Source organism: Hemiscyllium ocellatum, chromosome 39 (genome assembly GCF_020745735.1).
Source record: "Hemiscyllium ocellatum isolate sHemOce1 chromosome 39, sHemOce1.pat.X.cur, whole genome shotgun sequence".
NCBI classification, from domain to species: Eukaryota; Metazoa; Chordata; class Chondrichthyes; order Orectolobiformes; family Hemiscylliidae; genus Hemiscyllium; species Hemiscyllium ocellatum.
Genome location: NC_083439.1, coordinates 23,532,221 through 23,553,404, shown reverse-complemented (window position 1 = coordinate 23,553,404; position 21,184 = coordinate 23,532,221). Strand labels below are relative to the sequence as shown.

The window sequence follows — 21,184 nt, the reverse complement described above, 5'->3', positions numbered from 1 at the left end:
GCTTTTCTAGTGATTCACATTTTTTTTGTACATAAGGGGGTGTGGGAGAGGGGATACAAAGAAGTGATCAGAAATAGCCTCATCTGTGACCACAACTATAAGAGTAGAGGTCACAAGACATAGCAAGGTTCAGGACAAGTAAGGGTAGCAGGGCGTACTTGGGGGACAGTTATAGGAAACAGGATGACAGTTAAAAAGGAGATAATTTGAAGTGGATAGTGAAATCACTCAAGTTGGACTCCCAAATCAGCAAGACAAGGAGGGTAGATATTGCGAAGAAATTTAGGATGCAGCATTTGGCGAGGATCTTAAGAGTGGCAAGAGGAGTGGAACTTGCAAAGATACTCAAGGAGAAGACATGGGGAGTACACAAAGAAACAAGATATGATTTGGTCATAAGACCCTCAATAGCACCACAGCAAATGGAAAGGTGATAGAAATTATAGTCTGGTAGTTAAGTAAACATGCTTAACATTAGAAATTTATTGTTGATCAAGAAGCATTTGAAAATAAATGCTAAAATCTAAAACCTTATGATCAACATAAGGACCAAGAAACGTAAGCAACAATTAATTAAAAAATTCTTCTCTGCCAAAGAATAAAAATACAAACATCATAGTTTAATGGCTATTCTAAAAGCAAAATAATGGCTCACCTTCAGCAATGTACAGTTCAAGTCAGGTATCTTACTTAGTGCCAGAGTAGATAATATTGAACAGACTCAAATCAGGCAATGGGACTAAGTCATTTAGACCCTCAAACCATTTATTAGATCATAGCTGCTAGGCAATCTAACTCCACATGGGTCTTTGTCTCTTGTGTTTTCATACTTTTGGCTAAAACTAATCTATCAGTTGCAGTTTCAAAATCAGCAACTGGTCAAGCATCAATCGGCATTTTCAGATGCATTTCGAAGTTTTACCACTTTTTGCGCAAAGAAGCGTTTTCTAATTTCTCACCTGAAAAGCCCGACTCTCATTACTAGACAATGCTCCAGTCCCATGTGCCCCAACTAGCAGAAATTATTTATTCCAATCTGCCCTCTTCTCTATCTTGCAAACATCAATTATATCATCCCATAACCTTCTGAATTGCAGGGAATACAACCCCGATTTATCTGAACTTTACATAATTTAACAGTTAGAGTCCAGGTACTATTTTGATATAAATCTCTGCTCGATTTCATTCTTGAATATTCATAGTATAATTTTACTATGGAATATCAAAAACATTTTCATTGAACTTCATTTTGAATTAATTTTATTTGTTCCAATCAATTCTCCCAAGAACAACATTTGTGTAAACTCTGAAGTAAGCATGTGAAAACTTTAATAACTACCCTACATATCTGAATATTATCCTGGATACACCAGAATCATTACAAACTATTATGATTGCGAATAAGTCTTAGAAACCAAGACTACCACCTCCCAACAATCTCATCTACGGTCCTGTGAAAGCAAGCAGAGCAGGTACCACATCATGACAAAGAAAGCTGAATAGGAGATTATGCCTGCAAATGTAACCATTCATTCTATCCAAACATCAGGTTGGAGAAGGAAACAAACATTTTTTTTTCCCAAATCTACCCTTTAAAGAGATCCCTTTAATTTGCCAATTCCCTGTCATTGGTACAAAAGCTTTAAAACTGACTTACTGACAGTAAAGTCTCAATTTACACACAGTACTTTCAAATGCATTCACTTACTGGGCAACTGCACATCAGTACTGCCTCCTTAAGCATCTGGCACTCATCACGATAGCCAACTACAAAATGCTACACTGCATTTTACTAATGGAAACAAACTGTGAATGTGTTTGTGCACATAGATAGATAAACCACATTCCATGCAAAATACAATCAACAAAGACTGGACTGAGACACCATGGAGCAGTGAGAGAATGAGGCAATTGTGCAAATAAAAATGTTTCGCAAGCCACCCAGATGAGCTAATAAGTGAGAGCTGGGAGGGCAGAGGAAGAGATAAAAGGACAAGAGAACATTAATTGCAGTTTTCCGGAATCATGTGTTTATTTAAGCTTAGTTTTTGTTCTAGATTTTGTAGGTTGACTGGCAAAGTTTTTTGGGCTTGTTTCTGGATGTCTTCAGCTTGACATTATTGGCTCTTTTCTGTGACTTTTTCGTTTGATTGTGGGAGCTTTTTTTGGATGTTGCCCTTTTTTTCGTTGAATATTGCAAACTTCTTTCTATTTGTTTTGCCAAATATGGTGAGCCCTTCCCTTTCTTTTTAGCAGACATGTTTGGCTCCTTTCTGGGTTTCTTTGGGAAAACATGGGCTTCTTTGAAAGTTATGGGTTGTTTTCTCTTTGAGTGTTGTTGGCTTTTACCTACTTTAGTTTGGACACTGGAGGCTTTGTTCTGCATTTCACAATGAACTTGATTACGTATTTGTTTATGATAAGCACTGTCTGCTGTTTTCCGGGTATCTTTGGGTAGACATGGGTTTTTCTTACTATTAGGCTGTTTTCTCTTTTTATGGTATATGGTGCAGGATTTTTTATGTAATTTGGATCGAGTATTATAGGCTCTCTGATTAGCATTGTGGGTGTTTTTCTTAGGGGACTTTTGGAAGACTTTCCTGTCTTTACCATTTTTGTGAAGACTCTTTTTTGAGAGCTTATTTTGGAGACCAACGCCAGATTTTATGGCATACTTGGAGCATGCTCTTCCTTTTCTGACAAATTTTGAAGGTCCTTTTCTGCTTTTTTGATGAGTACTGTGGGTTCTTTGGAAACACTGGTGAACACTCTGCACTCCTTTCTTTTTATTGTGGCAGGTATTATTGGTTCTTTCCTTCTTAGGAAAACTTGTAACCTTTCTTCTGGATATTTTCTGGTGCACTTTATGAGTCTGTTTTCTGTTTTTGTGGAACTGACTCTGTCCTAGATTGATTTCCCACAGTTCTGGATGCCAGAATTCCAGTCTGTCCTTATTATCACTCTTCCTTAAAATTTTCCCCTTGGCTAAAAGTCCCCCATCTAAATATTGTGGGTCCCCCCTCCCATGTTTCCTTTTCCACTCCTGTGGTTTCATGGTTGTATTGCTTTCTCTCTCTGTTCCCAAGTCTTTTTTCTGACTCCACAGTTGGAATTGTTGGTGGTGTCCTGGACTCGAATTCCTCTGGAAACATACAACCTGCGAAATCAGGCCAATTTTAAGAAAAAGAAAACAAAAACAGAGGAGGGTAAGGAAGTTTAACTTTTAAAAGTTTCAGATACAAAATTACAACTTGCACCAACCCTCCCTCCAACGAAAAGGCAGTTGGCAAACGTACAAAAAGGTTGCCCTGTAACATTAATGTGCGGTGAATGCCCTCGAAAAGCTGTGAGTCAGATTTCTGCCACTGGGACTTCCATCCTTGATAGCTGGCTGGCAGTTCTTGCTGCCCAGTGCCAGAATTTACGACTAGGCATTAGTAGAACTACAAGCAAACTCCATAAAGCATATAGTGGTAATTGGACACAGGGGAGTCCTGAGTGTTTTGGGTGAGTAGGGTGTATCTGCACACTTTATTTTGGGAGGGGGATTTGGACAGGGTGTAGACTTTGAGGGCCAGGCAAAGAGTTGCAAAGGCAATGCATATAGGGTATCCTCTAAATGACAATCCCCAAAAACAGACTTCCTATTTTTAACTGCCTTCTATTACCCAGTACATTATAGTAATCAATGTTCTGGGCAATGGGAGGCAGTTGAAAATAGGAAGTTGTTTTTTTTTGGTGTATGTCATTTGGAGGATGCCCTGTATGCATTGCCTTTGCAAAACTGCCTGAAACAGTAGACTGTAGAAGTGGTCTCAACAGGCCTAAGGATATGCAAGAGAGTAGCACCCTACCCATACTGTATTATGGAGACCATTTCAAGGGTAGGCATGAATGCAATGTCATACATTGCTGAAAACACGCCCAGCAAGGAGTTGCAAAATCCAGTCTACTGCTTCAGTATCCGAACAAGAACAGCATATAACTATATTTGTTTATTTTTGATACTCGCAAGTTTTAGAGCTCAACAAATGAAGCAATCAGATAAAATATATTCAGATGTTACAAATCCAATAAGTCTATAGTTTGAAGCACATTTATAAGATCATTTGTATTAATATTGAGAACAGTAACATAAATATCCAAGAATGGTCAAGTTACCTGAAGCTCAGCTTGTTTTTCTTTGAGCTGTTCGTTTTCTTTTTTCATCTTATCCATAAGCTCTGTCAGGGTAAGCAACATGTCCGGTTTTTCCTTTATGTCTTCCAAAAGTTCCTCAGTTCCAGCCTAATTTATAACATGGCAGCTATCAGAGAGTATATGATTGCTGCACCTACTATTTTCATATTTTGTGTTAAATAATTGGCATTTTAAATGAATTATGATGGCTACTTTCCCCATCTTTAACCACCTAAGCTTTCCTTCTGAATGTGTTGACTGCTAATGTAATAGTTGTATGATACTGCTCGTCTCTGATTCCTTTAATTGGTCATTCCATACAAGTGAGCCTTAGCACCAATTATCAACAAAATAATCAATGCAAAAGGGTATTGCTGCTCATAATGATTCAATCTTCAAACATCTCTTGCTTGCCCTTCCAGCAGGAACTGCTGAACAGCGTACAAGTGGAAATTCCTGGCATTTCTTTTATTGTTCATGGGATGGGGGAAAATCAGTGGCAAAGTTAACTTTTACTGTCCATCCTTAATTGTCCTTGCACAAGGGGATAGTCAGTTACTTTCCCAAACCATTGTAGTCTGCGATGTAATTATACCCACAGTGATCTCAGAAAGAGAGTTCTAGGATTTTAACATATTTACAATGAAGGAATGGCAATTTATAGTTCCAAGTGAGGATGGTGTAGGGCTTGGAGGGGAACCTGCAGGTGGTGACATAGGGCATACAGCACAGAAATAGAGCCCTCAGTCCAAACAGTCCATGCCAACCATAATCCCAAACTAACCTAGTCCCACCTACCTCTGCTTGGCCCGTATCCTTCCAAACATTTCTTATTCATGTACTTACAAAGTCTTTTAACTATTCTAACTGTACCTACTTCCTTGGAAGTTCATTCAACACACAAACCACTCTGGGTAAAGGTTGCTCCTCATGTCCTTAAATCTTTTCCTCTTATCTTAAAAATATGCCCCTTAGTCCCGAAATCCCCCATCCTAGGGAAAAGACATCTATCATTCGTCTCATCTATACCACTCACGATTTTATAAACCTCTTACCCTCCAGTGAAAAGGTCCCAGCTTTTCCAACCTCGCTTTATAACTCATACTCTCCATGCCCAGAACATCCTGGTAAATCTCTTCTGAATGCTCTCCAGCTCAATAATATCCTTCCTATAACACAGCAATCAGGACTGGACACAGTACTCCAAAAGAGGCCTCATCAATGTCCTGTACAACCTCAACATAACATCCTAACTCAAAGTTCCGAGCAATGAAGGCAAATGTGCTAAACGCCTTCTTAACCATCCTATCTGTATGATGCAAACTTCAAAGAATTATGGACCCGAAACCCTCTGTTTCTCTGTTCTGCAACCTAACTACGCAAGGCTCTACTTTTAATTGTACAAGACCTGCCCTTGTTTATTTTACCAAAATGCAATACCTTGTGTTTATCTAAATTAAACTCCATCAGCCACTCTTCAGCCCTTTGACGCAATTGATCAAGATCTCTTTGTAATCTTCGGTAACCTTCTTCACTGTCCACTATCCCGCAATCTTGTTGCCATCTGCAAACTTACTAACCATACTTCTATATTCTCATCCAAATCATTAATATAAATGACAAACAAACCCATGGTCACAGCCCTCCAGTCTGAAAAATAACCCTCCACCATCTCGTTCTCTCTCTCTCTCTCTTCTGGTATTAACACACATCCTGTGTTCCGATGTCATCCTTGTTCTTCTAGGTGGTAAAGGTAGTGGGTTTGAAAGGTGCCAAAGAAGCCTTAGCAAATTGCTGCATCTTTCCCATATAGTGGAGTACAGGACAAAAAGATTTCTACTGTTGTTTCATGGGATTAGTTCACTTAGGACAGCTAAGAGTTGAACCAAACACCTGCCAGTCTTTATGACGCAGCTATTTACATGTTATTCATCAGTGAAGTCATTTTAACTCTAAAATGTTTAAGCTATGGAGGTTCAGTTCCCAAAATTAAATACCATATCTATTCACACAAAGATTGGGCAAGTTAATTTTAAAAACATCTAACTTTGTCATTCTTGCTAATTAGTGGTCATTAAGGATCACATTCTCAACCCTCTTGAGTACTGAGCAACACTGCAATGGAGGCACTAAGCAAGGTTAAATAGTTCAAAACATTTTGGATTATTCAATGCTCACTAAAAAATCTCACGTATGAGCTACTACATAATTACATTTTGTGTTGCTGTAAATCCTATCCAGCAATATTGTGAAATAGATTGCTGTCAATCATTGCTGGATTACATTACAGTCAGTGACAAACATCAAAATTAATTGGGAATATCAGAAAATCTATGGGATACTCCATTTGGTCTTCGGCAATATAGCAGATTGTTTTAGTATTTCTCACAATTGGTAAAGAAACGTGCATTCTTTAGCATTGGGACAGAAGCATATTGATTGACCACCCTCCCCTCCTTACTGGATAAATCTCCATTCAAAGGATGATTCTAATTTTCACTGGCACAAGTTAGACTTATTTGACTTATGAGTCAAATATTAAGGAAAGTCAAAAACATTCTGATAGTACTGATGGAATGATTGACAGGCATACTGGAATGTTATTTTGCTACTCTGTAGTTCAGCCAGCTGGACATATGAAGCATCAAGTCAGCTACACCACTGAACATACTGGTATGGCTGAAACCAGCAACTATTTAAGTTGCGTGATCAGCTTGATACAATTGACAGAACGTATGTCTTCTGAACAGAAAAATGCCTTCAGAACCTGCAAAAAAGTTAAATTCCAAGGAGTAACTTTGTTCTGTTCGTATGGCTTCATATTTTCATTAAAAGGCCAATGGAAAGTGGGACTTTGATTTTAAACCTGGAATCTGCAAAAATATTGTTGCTCCACTCGCTCATTCAATCAATATTCCTTGCTTTAGTCAGAGTGTTTTGACATTAATTGTTTTAGACTACTAGCCCAAAGAAAAAGCAAAAAACAGTTCCAGCACAAATTGAGCAAAAGTGCAGAAATCCCAGAATAAATTAACAAGAGCTGGGATAAATATTAACCAGGACAGTGGATAGGACAGAAGAGGACTGTGAAGATAACTAAACAAAGTGGCAGGTGAGATGGTCAGAGTGTAAAGAACAACAGAGAATGACCATAGTATCCATCGGAAAGAAGAGATTAAGACTACGAGTAAGGTAGTTTGGAATGTAAAAAGAGAGAGCAAGAGCTTCTCTGAGTATTTAAAAAGGAAAAATAAAGCAAAGTGAGTGTTTGTCTCTGGAGAGCAAGAATGGGGAGTTAATTGTAGATAACAGCAGATACAATGAAGTATTTTACTTCTGTCTTCACTATAAAAGGATACAAAAGTACATTCCAACAATAGCTATAAATTAGGAGGTAGAAGGGACAAAAGACCATTGTGCAATTACTGTCACAAGGGAAATGGCACTAGGTAAAGTGATGTAGCTGTGGGCCAACAAGTCTTTGGGTTCAGATCCTCAGGCCTGAAAAAACAGCTGCTAATGAGGTAATAGATGCATCGGCATTAATCTTCCAAAATTCTTTAGATTCAGGAAAGGTTCCATTAAACTGTAAATAAGCAAATATAACACCTCTATTCAAAGAGGCAGGAAACTATAGGTTAGTTAGCTTGAAACCTAAGGGGAGTAGGTTATTGCTATGCACTTAGAATAATGAGGTAATTAGGAGAAGTCAGTGTGATATTGTGAAAGGGAAATCATACTTAATCAATTTAATGTAGTTCTGGGAAGGACAAACATGCGCAATGAGTAAAGGGGAGAGTGCATGATCTCCAGAAGGCATTTAATAAAGTGGCAGGTGAAAACGTGGAAAATAAAAGTTAGGAAAATAAAATAAAAGTTCATGCTATCATGAACTGATGATTGACAGGCAGTAAACAAAGAGTATGCATAAATGAGTCTGTCTAACTAGCAGGGTCTGGAGACTACAGTGATCCAGGCTGGGGCCTCAATGTTTTACAACTTACATTATTGATTTATACAAGAGGAGCAAGAGCATGGTTATTAAATTCACAGATATCTGTTAGGCAGGAAAGTATGTTGTGAAAGTGATATGAGAAGGTTGCAGATAGTGAACAGATAGTTTGAACAAGAAGGCAAAAATGTGGTAGATGGAGTGAAAATGTTCAGTTGTTCACTTTGGCCAGAAGTGTAAAAAGAAATAGCATTACTTAAAGGGAGAATGATTGCAAAATTCCAAAGTGTAGACTGATTTAGGGTTCTTGTGCATGAGTCATAATAAGTTGTAATCAAAAAGACTAATGGGATGCTATCAATTATTATGAAAGGAACTGAATATAAAAGTTAGGACATTATGCTATTGATACACAGGGCATTGGTGAGACCACATCTCAAATACTTTGTATCTTTGGTCTCCTCATCGCAAGGATGAATGAGTTTGTTGTCTAATGAGGACAAACTGGACTGGCTTCTACTGGAGTTAAGAAGAGTCGGGGTGATTTTATTAAAGTATATAAAGATCCCAAATGGTTTTGACAAGATGAAGATAAAAGAATTTTCCTCTTGTGGGTCAGTCCAGAAATTAGGGCACTGTTTTAAATTTAAGAGTCATCCTTACAAACAGAAATGAGAACTATTTTTCCTCAGAAGAGTGACAGATTTTAAAACACTGCCTCAGAAGATGGTGGAGCCAAAGTCATTGAATATTTTTTAAGACAGATAGAAGTAGATTCCCGTTAAACAGAAGAATCAAATGTTATTTATTGGAAGATACAAATTTGGAATTCAAAACTCAAATACATCAGCCATGATTTTACTGAATGATGGAATAGGCTCAAGAGGCAGAACAGTCTACTTCTACTCCTAGTTCATATGAACTAATGGGGGCAGTACAGTACAGTACCTACACTAACTGTGGAGGAGTAGATGAGTAAGTTGGCTGCACAGTCCAGATAGAAAGGAAGGGGAAATAATAAAATAATGTAATACTCAAGACCAGGGAAAGAGTGTATCCATAGCCACGCACATTACTTCAAAGCAGCAAAAATTAAAGAAATTTCTTTGCAACTTTAGCCACAACTTTTCAATAGCTATGCTCGTGAATCTTATCTCAATAACACATCAATATGTTTTTCTGAAAATTGTTTAACAGCAAAAGCACGCAACAATGTGAAGCAATTTGGATTTTTATTACATGGTAAAACTAGAAACTGCACTGTGCTGAGTGTTATTCTCGATTCAACCACCACTCCGTCACCAATCTGCTTCTAGGTACACAGTACAAAACACGAAATCAACTAAAATATAATACTGAATAATTCATTGTTTGGAGATTTCATTTTTTTCAGTTGAAGTGAGGGTACAAGGTAGTATTAACACTCCTTGTGTAATGAATTATGGCATTTACTTACTTGATCCTTTTGACACTGAAAAAGATCATCTTTAACATCATTCAATTCCTCTTCATGAATTTTCTTCACTATTTTTTGCTGTTCCTGAATTTGGGTCGTTCCTGCAATGAGTCAAAAGAAAACACACCATGGTACTATCAAAAAGACAGGCTTTTGGATTTTCTTTCATCAGTGCATTGCTGACTGGTTATTTGAAAAATGAAATATTTGACATTCATAAGTAGCACATGCAAATAATGATAAGGCTAATTTGTGAAATAAATGTAGTATGATTAGAACAAGTAAAAATTGAAGGACAATTTTTTTCATATAAATCCAATGGTTATTGTAGTTAGATGTAGTTTGTCCTGCCAGGTTTTATTTAACTGTACGAAAACATTCATTCACTCTTGTCTTCCCTTTTAAATCCTAATAATGACCAAAAACCTCCAAGTGAAACACAAATGTACACAGAATTAAATAAATGAGGTATGTCTCATTTTAACAAATAATTATATGTGGATTTTGTGTTGTCATCTTTACATACTATACTAATTGCACAAAATAAACAATGATTCAGTAATAATGGAGCTACAAATTTATATTGCAATAAATTATGCTTGTGATTACCCACCTGCATTATCCAATTCTCCAGTTTGTGCCAAGTACAACACACAGCTAGAATTCCATCACTGCCCCTCCTGCCACTGAGAACTCATACCCAAGTTGCAACTTCCCTCATCTTGTCTCCCTATTCTTTTGAGCACTGAATTTTAATACATAGTTCTTTACATTCGCATGCCTCTTCTTTTAAAAGGTTTATTAAAGCAGCCAGTATGCACTTTAAACATCCTTACTTTGCTTAAAGAGGCCTGGTTCTAAACATATGCTGATTGTGAATTACTTTTGGAATATAGCAAAAAGTATTAAATTTTAACAAAATCGATCAGAAAATGCAAGTGTCATCAATTTTTACAATGTATATCTTATTGCCCATATTTACTTAAAACACTTGCCTCAAGCAAGTATTTCCCTTTAACTTGCACAGCTCCTCTAACTCATACTCGCAGCTGGAGGAAAATTATCCCTCAAGAATTGTTCTGTCAGCTCACTGCAAGACACACACGGGGAGGGGAGAGCAGCAAGATGTAAGTGACGGGGGCCATGAGGTTTAACACTTCCATCAAAAAAATTGCCCCCAAATTAATTTTATTGGTATTGATTTGAGAGGCACACTCTGGATTTCAACCCTAACTGATCATAAGGATATGTGAGGACACCAGATGAGAACAAGATCAGGATTAGCTTGGTATTACCACTTGAAAAAGTTGGCAACGCTCACCATTCAAACTTATACATTAAAATTTGCTGTTTAGCACTGATAAGAAAAATCTTCTAGCTGAAGGAGGCCAATGAGAAAAATATGAGCATAATAAAACAGACACTGTGAACAATGGCTATGTAATTTCAGATCAATTAATTTGAGTCATATCAGATTAATGCTTTTTCCTAATTTTTTTTTAATCACTCTGAAGTAACCAGGAAATGTAACACTTGTTACTTTATAACTAAGTTATAATGACTTTCCTAAAAATAAGAAAACTGCTCTCTCTAGAAATAATTTTGTAATACTACTTGGAGGCTGTGCAAACCACAATCACTTGGCTTCTTACTAGCAGGCTAGACTAGACTACACTGTTGTAAAAAAAATTATCTGGTGGAACAGGGATGTCTGAATAGGTTAGCACATCAATACATTAACTTTACTCATGCTTTGTCTGATGGAAAAGAAGCGAACCCTCTGCTAATTTCAACTGTCCTATACTATAAATGAAATGTACATCATCAAACTTCTAGTGAACATGGTCCATACGTCAGAAAATTCCCACAATTTTGCATATGTTATCAAAAAAAATTAAACAAAACACACTGATGTTCATTTGCTGGTCTGTAGGCAACTGTATAAAAATTAAAGCACTTTGCTGAGCTTCAGCATGATCAGGAAATGAATATAACTACACTACAAAGAGACACTCATCACCAAGGAGAACATAAATGTGCAAGTGAAGGATCAAGTGCCAAAGTGTATGTATATATGAATGTACACTAATGTAGCATTCCAAGTGACAAATAATTCCCAAATATATTCTACACTGCTGAAATTCTAATTAAAGTATAAACTTAAAATATACATTTAAAGCAATGTTTTAAAAAGTTTAATGGGGGCTATCAAGAGCAAGGATGGCCCTCTCATACTCCCCATTATTTCAAATGAGCTTCGTCTCACCCCTCTTCAGAGGCAACTGGCTGCCATCTTGAATGTCTCCTAAACAGGGATCAAGTATTAAATTTGCACGTTAGTCTCAACCCCAAATGCAATTTATTTCAACAGAGAGTTGATATGATTTTTTTTCCAACAACAATACATGCAAGTTCACAATCATCTGTGTATGCACACAGATGTTACTGTCTCAGTTCAATACAAAAAAGACAACTGAAAGGGTAGCAAGCATGACCTCATTTACCACTACACAAACAACTTCACATTGCATCCTTGCACAATGATCAAAGGTTTATTGCAGTGTCTGAATTCAGGTCAGTGCAGCTTTCAATTTTTAAACCACTCCTTGGTTTGAAAATCTTAAAACTTTGTGCAGGTTTGACTTACTACTTGTATGTCAATTTATTTACTTTTCATTTCTATAATCAAGTCATAAAAATAAAAGACCTATTTGACAACTCACTGTCAGTTCTATTTGTGGGTCACAAAGTAACCAATTTTACAGTTTCAAATTGGCTCGAGTATTTGGATTTTGGTTATAATGAAGGAAGGACAAGAAAAAAAAATAATATACTAAAAACAGAGTATATATGCAACAGTATGAAAAGTATACATAACACAAAGGAAGTACTTACAGTGTGGAAACAGACCCTTCGGCCCAACAAGTCCACACCAACCCACCGAAGGACAACCCACCCATTTACCCCTTTTTGCCTAACACTACGGGCAATTTAGCTTGGCCAATTCACCTGACCTGCACATTTTTGGACTGTGGGAGAAAACTGGAGCACCGGGAGGAAATGTGCAAACTCCACACAGTCAGTCGCCTGAGGTGGGAATTGAACCCGGGTCTCTGGCACTGTGAGGCAGCAGTGTTAACCACTATGCCACCGTGCTGCCCACAAGCTGGTAAGAATGATGTAAAAGAGTTCTGTTTACAATCCAGTTAGTCAATTTGGACATTTGTCTTAATATAGCTGTCTTATTGTTTGTAGTGCATGCATTGATTTACAACTGTAAGACAAGCAAAACTCCTTTGAATGTGTAGATTATTGAAATTTCAAAGATCTAACTAAAACCTGGATTATGTATGTCACTGTATGGTTATACAGTGGCATATTTATAAAACAATGTGCGTAATAACTTCAAGCACAAAAATAGTGTAAATTCAAATACCAACTTAACTCATCTTAATATTAGTCATATTTAGATTTTCCAATTTTGCTTTCAATTTAAGAATTAACACAATCAAACGAGCTCATTTTTTGAAGAAAACAATGCATTTTGAATTTATAGAACTTCACAGCTGCATTTCACTGAACATTCATGCAAACACTTCAAAAAAAATATGTTTCTACATCAGATACATTCAAATTGCAATAGAAAAATATTTGCATTTAATGCATGCTATAGGAAAAAAATTACAAATGTAATATTTGTAGTAATTAACTGATATAACATATATACATGCTTTAAGCACCAAACTTTAAAAAATGTTAGGGGCATTTGATGCTGTGTGTAAACAGCCAACCAATATTAAACCAAATTTTACATGCAGCATACATTCCAGAATGCTTTCAAATACCAACTCAAATCCTATGTCCAGTATAAAATATCTTCAACTTGGCTACTGCAAGTGTTATCATCAGCTCCAGTACATGATTATGTTTATAACCTATTCAACTGCTCGAAATAACAGTTGAAAAATGTGCCACCTAGTTATACATAGTACACTTTGAGGCACTGCTACCTGGTGCCCTGATGATTTGGAATGTAGGCCTGATCCACTTACTCTACGCTGACTTGCTTTCAGTGAGTACAAGAAGATTGTCACTTCCATGTTGACAAGTAGGGGGCTGGAAGAACACAGCAAGCCAGGCAGCATCAGGAGGTGGAGAAGTCGACAATTCAGGTATAGCCCTTCTTCAGGAATGGACATGGAGGTAGGAAGAGCTGCAGATAAAGAGGGAGAGGGCGCGAAAGGGTTATGGGTGGGGAAAGGGGCGGATGTGCGAGATAGTGATAGGTGAATACAGGAGGTGGGTGCGCCCTGGTTGGTCGATGGGAGGAATGAATTCAGTAGGTAGCCGAAAGGAAGGGTTGGTTAGAGGATGGAAGGAAGGACGCGGAGCTGGAAAGGGAGTCCAGGTATGGGTGGGAAGATTACTTGAAATTGGAGAACTCAATGTTGATTCCTCTGGGCTGTAGACTGCCCAGGCAGAAGAGGAGGTGTTAGATTTTAGATTCAGATTTAGATTCCCTACAGTGTGGAAACAGGCCCTTCGGCCCAACAAGTCCACAATGACCCTCCGAAGAGCAACCCACACCCCTCTGACTAATGCACCTAACACTATGGGCAATTTAACATGGCCAATTTCACCTGACCTGCACATCTTTGGACCGCGAGAGGAAATTGGAGCACCTGAAGGAAACCCACGCAGACACGGGGAGAACGTGCAAACTCCACACAGACAGTTGCCCGTTGTTCCTCCATTTGCGGTCTGATTCACTGTGGAAATAAAGGAGACCCAGGAAGGACATATTGGAGAGGGAGTGGGAAGGGGAATCGAAATGGGCGGTACCAGGAAGTCAGGCTAGCCCTTAATGGCCCGACTGAGATGTTTGGCAAAATATTGCCTAAGTTTACATTTGATCTCACCAATTTAGAGAAGACCACATTGGTGCACTGAATACAGTAAATTAGGTTGGAGGAGAGGAAGGTAAACCTCTGTTTCATGCGGAAGGACTGTTTGAGGCCCTAGATAGAGGTGAGGGAGGTGACGTAGAGCAGGGTGCAAGCTGAAAATATCATATCTTTGAAGACCATCACTAAAAGAGGAAGAAAATCTGAGCATACTTGTCCTCAATTAGGTGCTACATTCCTTGAAATCCAAAAGTAAGAGGAATTATGCATTGCATACATTTAAACAACTGGGGTGTCACTGATGATCATTTAATTTAAAATAAGTCAATCATTTTTATGAAACAAAAGAAAATCTAGCTTGACATTTAAAAGAAAAAAATCAGTAGGAGCACATTTGAGCAATAAAACTTGCAGCATCAAGACTCTTAATTACCACTCCAATGCATGTAATTTTGGTAAAATATTTCCAAACAATTCAAATAACTTTGGTTCTTGTACTCACTGCCTTTCTTACCTTCAAATTCACCTGAAAATACACAAAAAAGCTATCCATAAAGCCAAATATTTTAAGGGAACAATATATCTAAATGACCTGCAAACCATCTGCATTTCAAGTAAAATATGCAAAATCTTTAGAAGATGCGACAGCTCAATCCACAAAACTATACAAACAGCAAATGAAACTTTTCCTTGTGCAATTCATGACCATCACAATTTTTTGAACAATATACTTGACTATAACAGTCAGATTATGCATGCTCATAATAAAAAGTGTCTCATTCCCTTCTTCTACTCTAAAGCAAAAAATATTCAAAAGGAACTGGTTCTCAGAAACTGGAAGCAGTTAAGCATGGCATCACAATATCTAGTACAATGTCACCAGTAACAACAACTATATTCTACCACCAGTAGGATGTTCAATTCTATTATATGTTCCTTTATAGTTAAACTTAGACAGTACTTTTCTGGAAAATTCTCAAGGTGGAAGTTTCCAATAAAACTACAACTATTCAGAATTTGAAAAAAAATTCTCCATCTTCTGGAATCCAACAATGACCAAGATGTTACAAACATTCTATTTATCCACCTACCTCGAACAAAGATAGCACTTCATAATATATTTATAAACTTGAATGTCGTTTATTATGTATTTGCTTTCTTTTATACTTTTGATGCTCCTTTTAGTTTGCAAAGCTCAGATACTTCTCAGATCAACAAGAAACTGGAAAGGCTGCAGAAAATTGTGCACAAGTTGTAGACTTGAAAAAGATTTGTCTAGTTTCGGTTGTTGATTCACAGCTTGTAAAATGGAAAAAATAGCCAAACTGGTGTAACTACAAGACCGTACCATCGACAGTTACAGCACAGTTTGCTTATCTCAATGAGTTGATCAACCACATATTCATTCCTCCTTCAATTCTAGCATCCATACTATACTTTAGCTGTTTTTGCCCTAAATCTTTGTCATGCTGCAACTTCTTTCACTACTTTCAAAGCCTTCTTAAAATTTCCTTCTTCAATCTTTTCTTCTAAATGTCTAATTATAGCCAATTGTCCTCCTTTTCTCTTTTCCCTTTCTGTGGAGCACTGTGGAACATTTACTAAAGCAAATGTGTTAGGTATACACATGAGCTGATTCTGTTAAACTTACCATAGAAGTGTCCAAATCCCATGCTGAAAGCGATAACCAGTGCAAGTAAAATGCATTTATTCAGAGTGGTATTGAAGCGATGCTGCTGCTGCTGCTGTTCACCATCCACCACATCCTCATCAGGTTTCTCCTCAGTTTCAGAAGAAGACATAGTTTTTTTTCTAATACGCCGCCTTCGCAGTGTGGGGCTCGATTTACCACTGGTTTCATCACTACTTGATTCATCTCTGCTTTCTTCAATTGTGGACACTGAGAAAGATGTGACAAATATTTTTTAGGGCAATAGGCATCAACGCAATATTTTTTTCCTGGCGTTAACAACAATTTATCACATGGTGCAAAGGAATAATTTATGAAGCTCTAAGAAGAAATAAAAGCTCTATTTCCAGATTTGCTGGCAGATTCCTATCCTAGCTCTATGCTGACTATGAAGTATGAGGCAAATAGATTGGATGGAGTTGCCCTGTCCTTTATCCACAATGAAATAACCCTAGAAGGAAAAAGCTGCAGCTATTGTCCTAGCAGGAGAGAAGATTAATAGATATTTAAAATCATTAGGGGTCTTAGCAGAGTTATAGAAAGTAACTGCTCTCATTAACTGAAGGATCAAGAAGGTGATTAGCAAAAGAAGCACAGGAGACAGGAGAAAAAAAACCTCCTTTTTATGGATCAAGTAGTTAGGATAGAGATTGCACAGAGGGTAAGGAGAGGAAGATTCTATTGAGATAGTCAAGAGAATTGGATAACCAATTGCCCAGAAGAAAAGTAGGCTATGGAGGAAAAAGGAAACAATGAGTGGACTGAATTAAGTTGTTCATGTAGAAATCTCGCAAGGGCTCAACAGGCTGAATAGTCCCCTTAAATATGAGAAATGTTTTATGATTCCACGACTGTACAACATTGGACACCTGAGCCACTTTCTTCAAAACTGAAGTCAGTTACACACAACATAATGTCAAATACGCAAGAAGGGATAACATTTATACTGGCCAATTCACTTTAAACTTAGATAAGCAAGGCAAACAAATTAGCACATCAGTGTTTTAAGCAATACATCTGTCAAGCTGACCATGATAAAGAACATCCTTCCTTTCCCAGGACTTTTACACAATACTGAAGAGGAAAAAAAATACAACACAATTCAGTTCAGTTAAGAACTTACATTACTAAGATCTTATCATTAGCAAGCTAGTTCAAGTCACTTTTATCAGTTTAGGGTAATAGATAGAGTAATTTGGAGGAAGTGGGCAAAGGAAATGGTCAAAAAGATAGGATTTTATGCAGCATTAAGGTTGATACTGAGAGATCACAATTAATTAATAGTGTGCCTTCCAGAATGCAAGACATGACAGCAAATGTCTCTGTTGTGGTGGGAGGAAATATGCACATTTAGTTGGAATTCACAAGCTCAAATTAAGACTCTAAACTAGTAGATAAGAGAAATTCAGAGTTAGGTACCTTCACAATGTCTTAACATTAATTCATTGGGGGTTTAACAAAGAAACAGTAATGATATGTAAACCAGAGTGGTGAACAAATTAAAAACAAACTGAAATGAGTGTGAGAATGAGAACTGATAGAAATATTCAGGAAGCACAGATATATTTCTAGTACATACATAGCAAGTCTGAAAGCACAAAGAGGAACGGTCAACTATTTTAGTAGGGAGGAGGAGAAATTTCAAAGCGTTGTGTATCTTTGGAATTTTGCACTCCAGAGGCCTGTGAATGTTCAGTTGTTGAGACTGATAGATGTTTGAGCTCCAAGGGAATCAGGGATCAAGAAGGAAAATGGGGTTGAGGTCACAAATCAGCCTTGATCTTATTAAAACAGCAAAACATGCTCGAGGAGATGTATGACCTGTTCATTTTCTTATACATATCCAACAAATCCCATTTGAAAATGTAATCACTATTTCATATGATGTGGAGGTGCCAGTGTTGAACTGGGTGGACAAAGTTAAAAATCACACAGCATCAAGTTGTAATCCAACAAGTTTATTTCGAAGTACAAGCTTTTTGCAGTACTGCTCCTTCGTCAGGTAGCTAGTACAGCAGGATCACTGGACACAGAAGTTACAGCCAAAGATCATAGTGTCAACTGATGCAATATATTGAACAAACCTAGATTGCTGTTCAGTCTTTCATCTTTTAGAATGGGTTGCAGGTTTTGATTCATTAATATGTAAATCCAAGAATGCCTCTCAAGTCACATTGCCAAAATAAGTTAGGCTTGTACTTCCAAATACATCTGTTCGATTATAACCTGGTGTTATGGGATTTTTAACACTATTATAGGCATCCAAACAAATCAAGTCACAGTGGCTTGAACACAAATAGAAATGGATAATTGCTTAAGTTTTGTTTCTAAAAGAAAATCATAGCTTTTAAAATAAGACCTGTACCTTCAACTGACTTCATTTAAACAAACTTGGGACAAATAGTGGTCTTGGAAATACTTTCAAAGCTTTGGAGTTGTCAGAAAATCAACAACTGCTCTACTGCAACATTTTATTTTATTACATAGTTTGGAGAAACATCCTTTTCATATTTTGCATGGAGACAAAATGAGCTACAAGAGCAAATGCTGAATGAGTACCGATAACTAAAGATGTTTAAAGGTTGAAATTAAGATACACTCCTGAAGCAATTATTGTAATGTTAGTGTGCATCCACGTTATTCCCAAGGATTGGCTGTGGACTGGTTGGAACATACTTTTCACTTGAACTCAATTGTCCCAATGATAAGATTAAATTCTCTTGCCTTTATTTGTTGTTTTTGCTTCCAAGCAAAATCACCTCAGCCAGTTCTGAATGGATTTTGTTGTTATGGGGTGGTATTTAATAGAGGCATCAGGTCTCACCCATTAACTGGAAAGTCGGCAAGCATTGCCTCATCAAAAGACAACCCACCGAATCAAGTGCCACTGAGGCACTTAACTGGACAAGAATGGGTCTTTCCTGGGTTCAAGGGCCTTGGCCCCACCCATCAAAATCTACTGGTCCATCAGAGGTGAGCACCTCACCCCTGCATCAGGAAAGAGGCAATGGTTGCTGGCAGAATAGCACCCATTAAGGCCTAGTATCATTATGAAACACAGGCCACAAGTAGATGATGTGGCTTGATGGGGTGTGGGTGGATGGAAGAGCAGGAACATTAGGAAGATCACTCTCAGCAGGTCTACCTTTCCAATGTCAAGTTCTACAATTAATCACCAAGTCCATGACAACAAGGGACCCACCCTCGTAGAATTTCATGAACAAAACCTATTGGGTATGCTGTTCAGGCTTCCAGTGGGGTGAAAACCCCACCCACCACTAGGTGAATTCAAGTAGCAGCTGTATGAAGCCCTTAAGGTGGCATTGAGTAACCTATCAAGAGTCACAACTGACAGCAACCAGGGAAGACAGTTCAGGACCACTAAACTTACCACGTAAGAGGGTACTGACCACCACTGTCAATGATTGGGGACTGTGTGCAGCAAACCCGACATAAATTAATTCCTGCTGAAAAGTAAAACCGTTACTCTTCTGAACTTATGAGTTGGAATGACAATTATTGGGCCCGTTCAGAAGTTATACCCTGCAACCAAATGGTGTTACATTTTCTCCTACTCTACTTGTTTAGTGGTTACATAAACCTTCCATTTCTAATATTTCCTATTCTGATGAATCCCATTCCCTGCGCAACATGCTTTCTTACTCCATCATTCACAGTATACCTGAAAAATCATTTATAATTTTTGAACAGGCCAGTGTAAACAAAATGTAAAGCAATTTGCAGGTTAAAATACCAAGCACTGGGCTCAGTTTAAAAAAGCAGCATAAACAACAGTCCTATGAATCACTATTAGTCACCCTGCATAAGTAATGCCTACTGGTTCCAGTTTGATCACGCCACTTGGGAAAATCAAATTGCCAGACAGATGCTCTGTCAGCCACTCTTTCACATGTTCCAGAACCTTCCAAAACTACTTCTGCATACTTTATATCAACCATTTTTGTTAAAAAAAAACCCACTTTCCTAACCTATAAGCCACACATCAATGGCATTTTTAAAAGAAGGATGTGTCATTTTTAAATATGAAATATTTGGGAAGATCACAAACCCCTTTACTTTAGAAGCTGAGACATCATGACAGAAATATAGGGTTGAATATAACCAAAAATTGTTTAAGTGCCAATTTTAGGAAGCTTCACATAGAGTATCCTTTTGTGACTCCTGAGGTACTTTTTCCAATCAACTCTGCACTTGTCACCTCATTAAGTAGCCACCACAAGTCCATGGTACAGCTTTCACACAATCTTGCATTCAGCAGCAGCAAAATGCTCACTAGTGCTAGGAAGTTCCACTATTTATGCCAAGGGTGCCATATTTAAACCCCAGTGGCACACTACATCAAACACCGAAGTAGACAGCTGTGTCTGAACAGTGTAATGCAAGGACAAGTGTCAACATACAACAGGCTGATGAGCTGCTATGGCCAGGTACCCACAGACTTGTATCAAGAATTGTCACTGATTATTTTCTCTCCACTGCCTGGGAAATAGCAACTTGCATATAAATAATACAAGGTTAGGTCATTATAAGATGTCTGTGCATACAAAAAAAAGGCCCCTCCTCAATCACTAGGAAAATTCTCATCTGGCCATTAAAAGTTTGGATGATTGTCACCATAGTTTCGCAACTGACTTGCCACTGCCCATCGGTCAAAGCCTAGGAAAATTCAGCCTTTAGAGTCACAACTATCGCACAACATTAGACAAAAGTCATGTCAATCGATAACCCTCAGACTTTTGAATGTAAACAGAAGTCTACCAACATAATTAGAGGACTCAACACTAGAGGTGACTTGAGTGGTGACCTAGGAAAATAGGAGAAAAAAAACAAAAACCTGCATTGAGCTCAGCTGTGTGGGTGAAGGACAACAAGAATGTCACACATATGGGGCTCATCAAACTTGGATATAGAGTTTTTAGGCATAAGACCATAAGACATAGGAGTGGAAGTAAGGCCATTCGGCCCATCAAGTCCACTCCGCC

At 37.8% G+C, this 21,184-nt stretch overlaps 1 protein-coding gene across 1 annotated transcript in view; it reads right to left on the bottom strand.

Annotated features, from left to right (window-relative positions):
• The window catches only part of ccpg1 (cell cycle progression 1), a 57,932-nt gene that overhangs the window by 12,849 nt on the left and 23,899 nt on the right, over nt 1–21,184 (bottom strand). Inside the window, exons 6-9 of the mRNA XM_060852760.1 lie at nt 16,143–16,391; nt 11,854–11,892; nt 9,588–9,688; nt 4,162–4,287 (exon numbers count right to left, since the gene is read on the bottom strand). Of these exons, the coding sequence (XP_060708743.1) occupies nt 4,162–4,287; nt 9,588–9,688; nt 11,854–11,892; nt 16,143–16,391 (515 nt within the window). The remainder of the gene's footprint in view (nt 1–4,161; nt 4,288–9,587; nt 9,689–11,853; nt 11,893–16,142; nt 16,392–21,184) is intronic.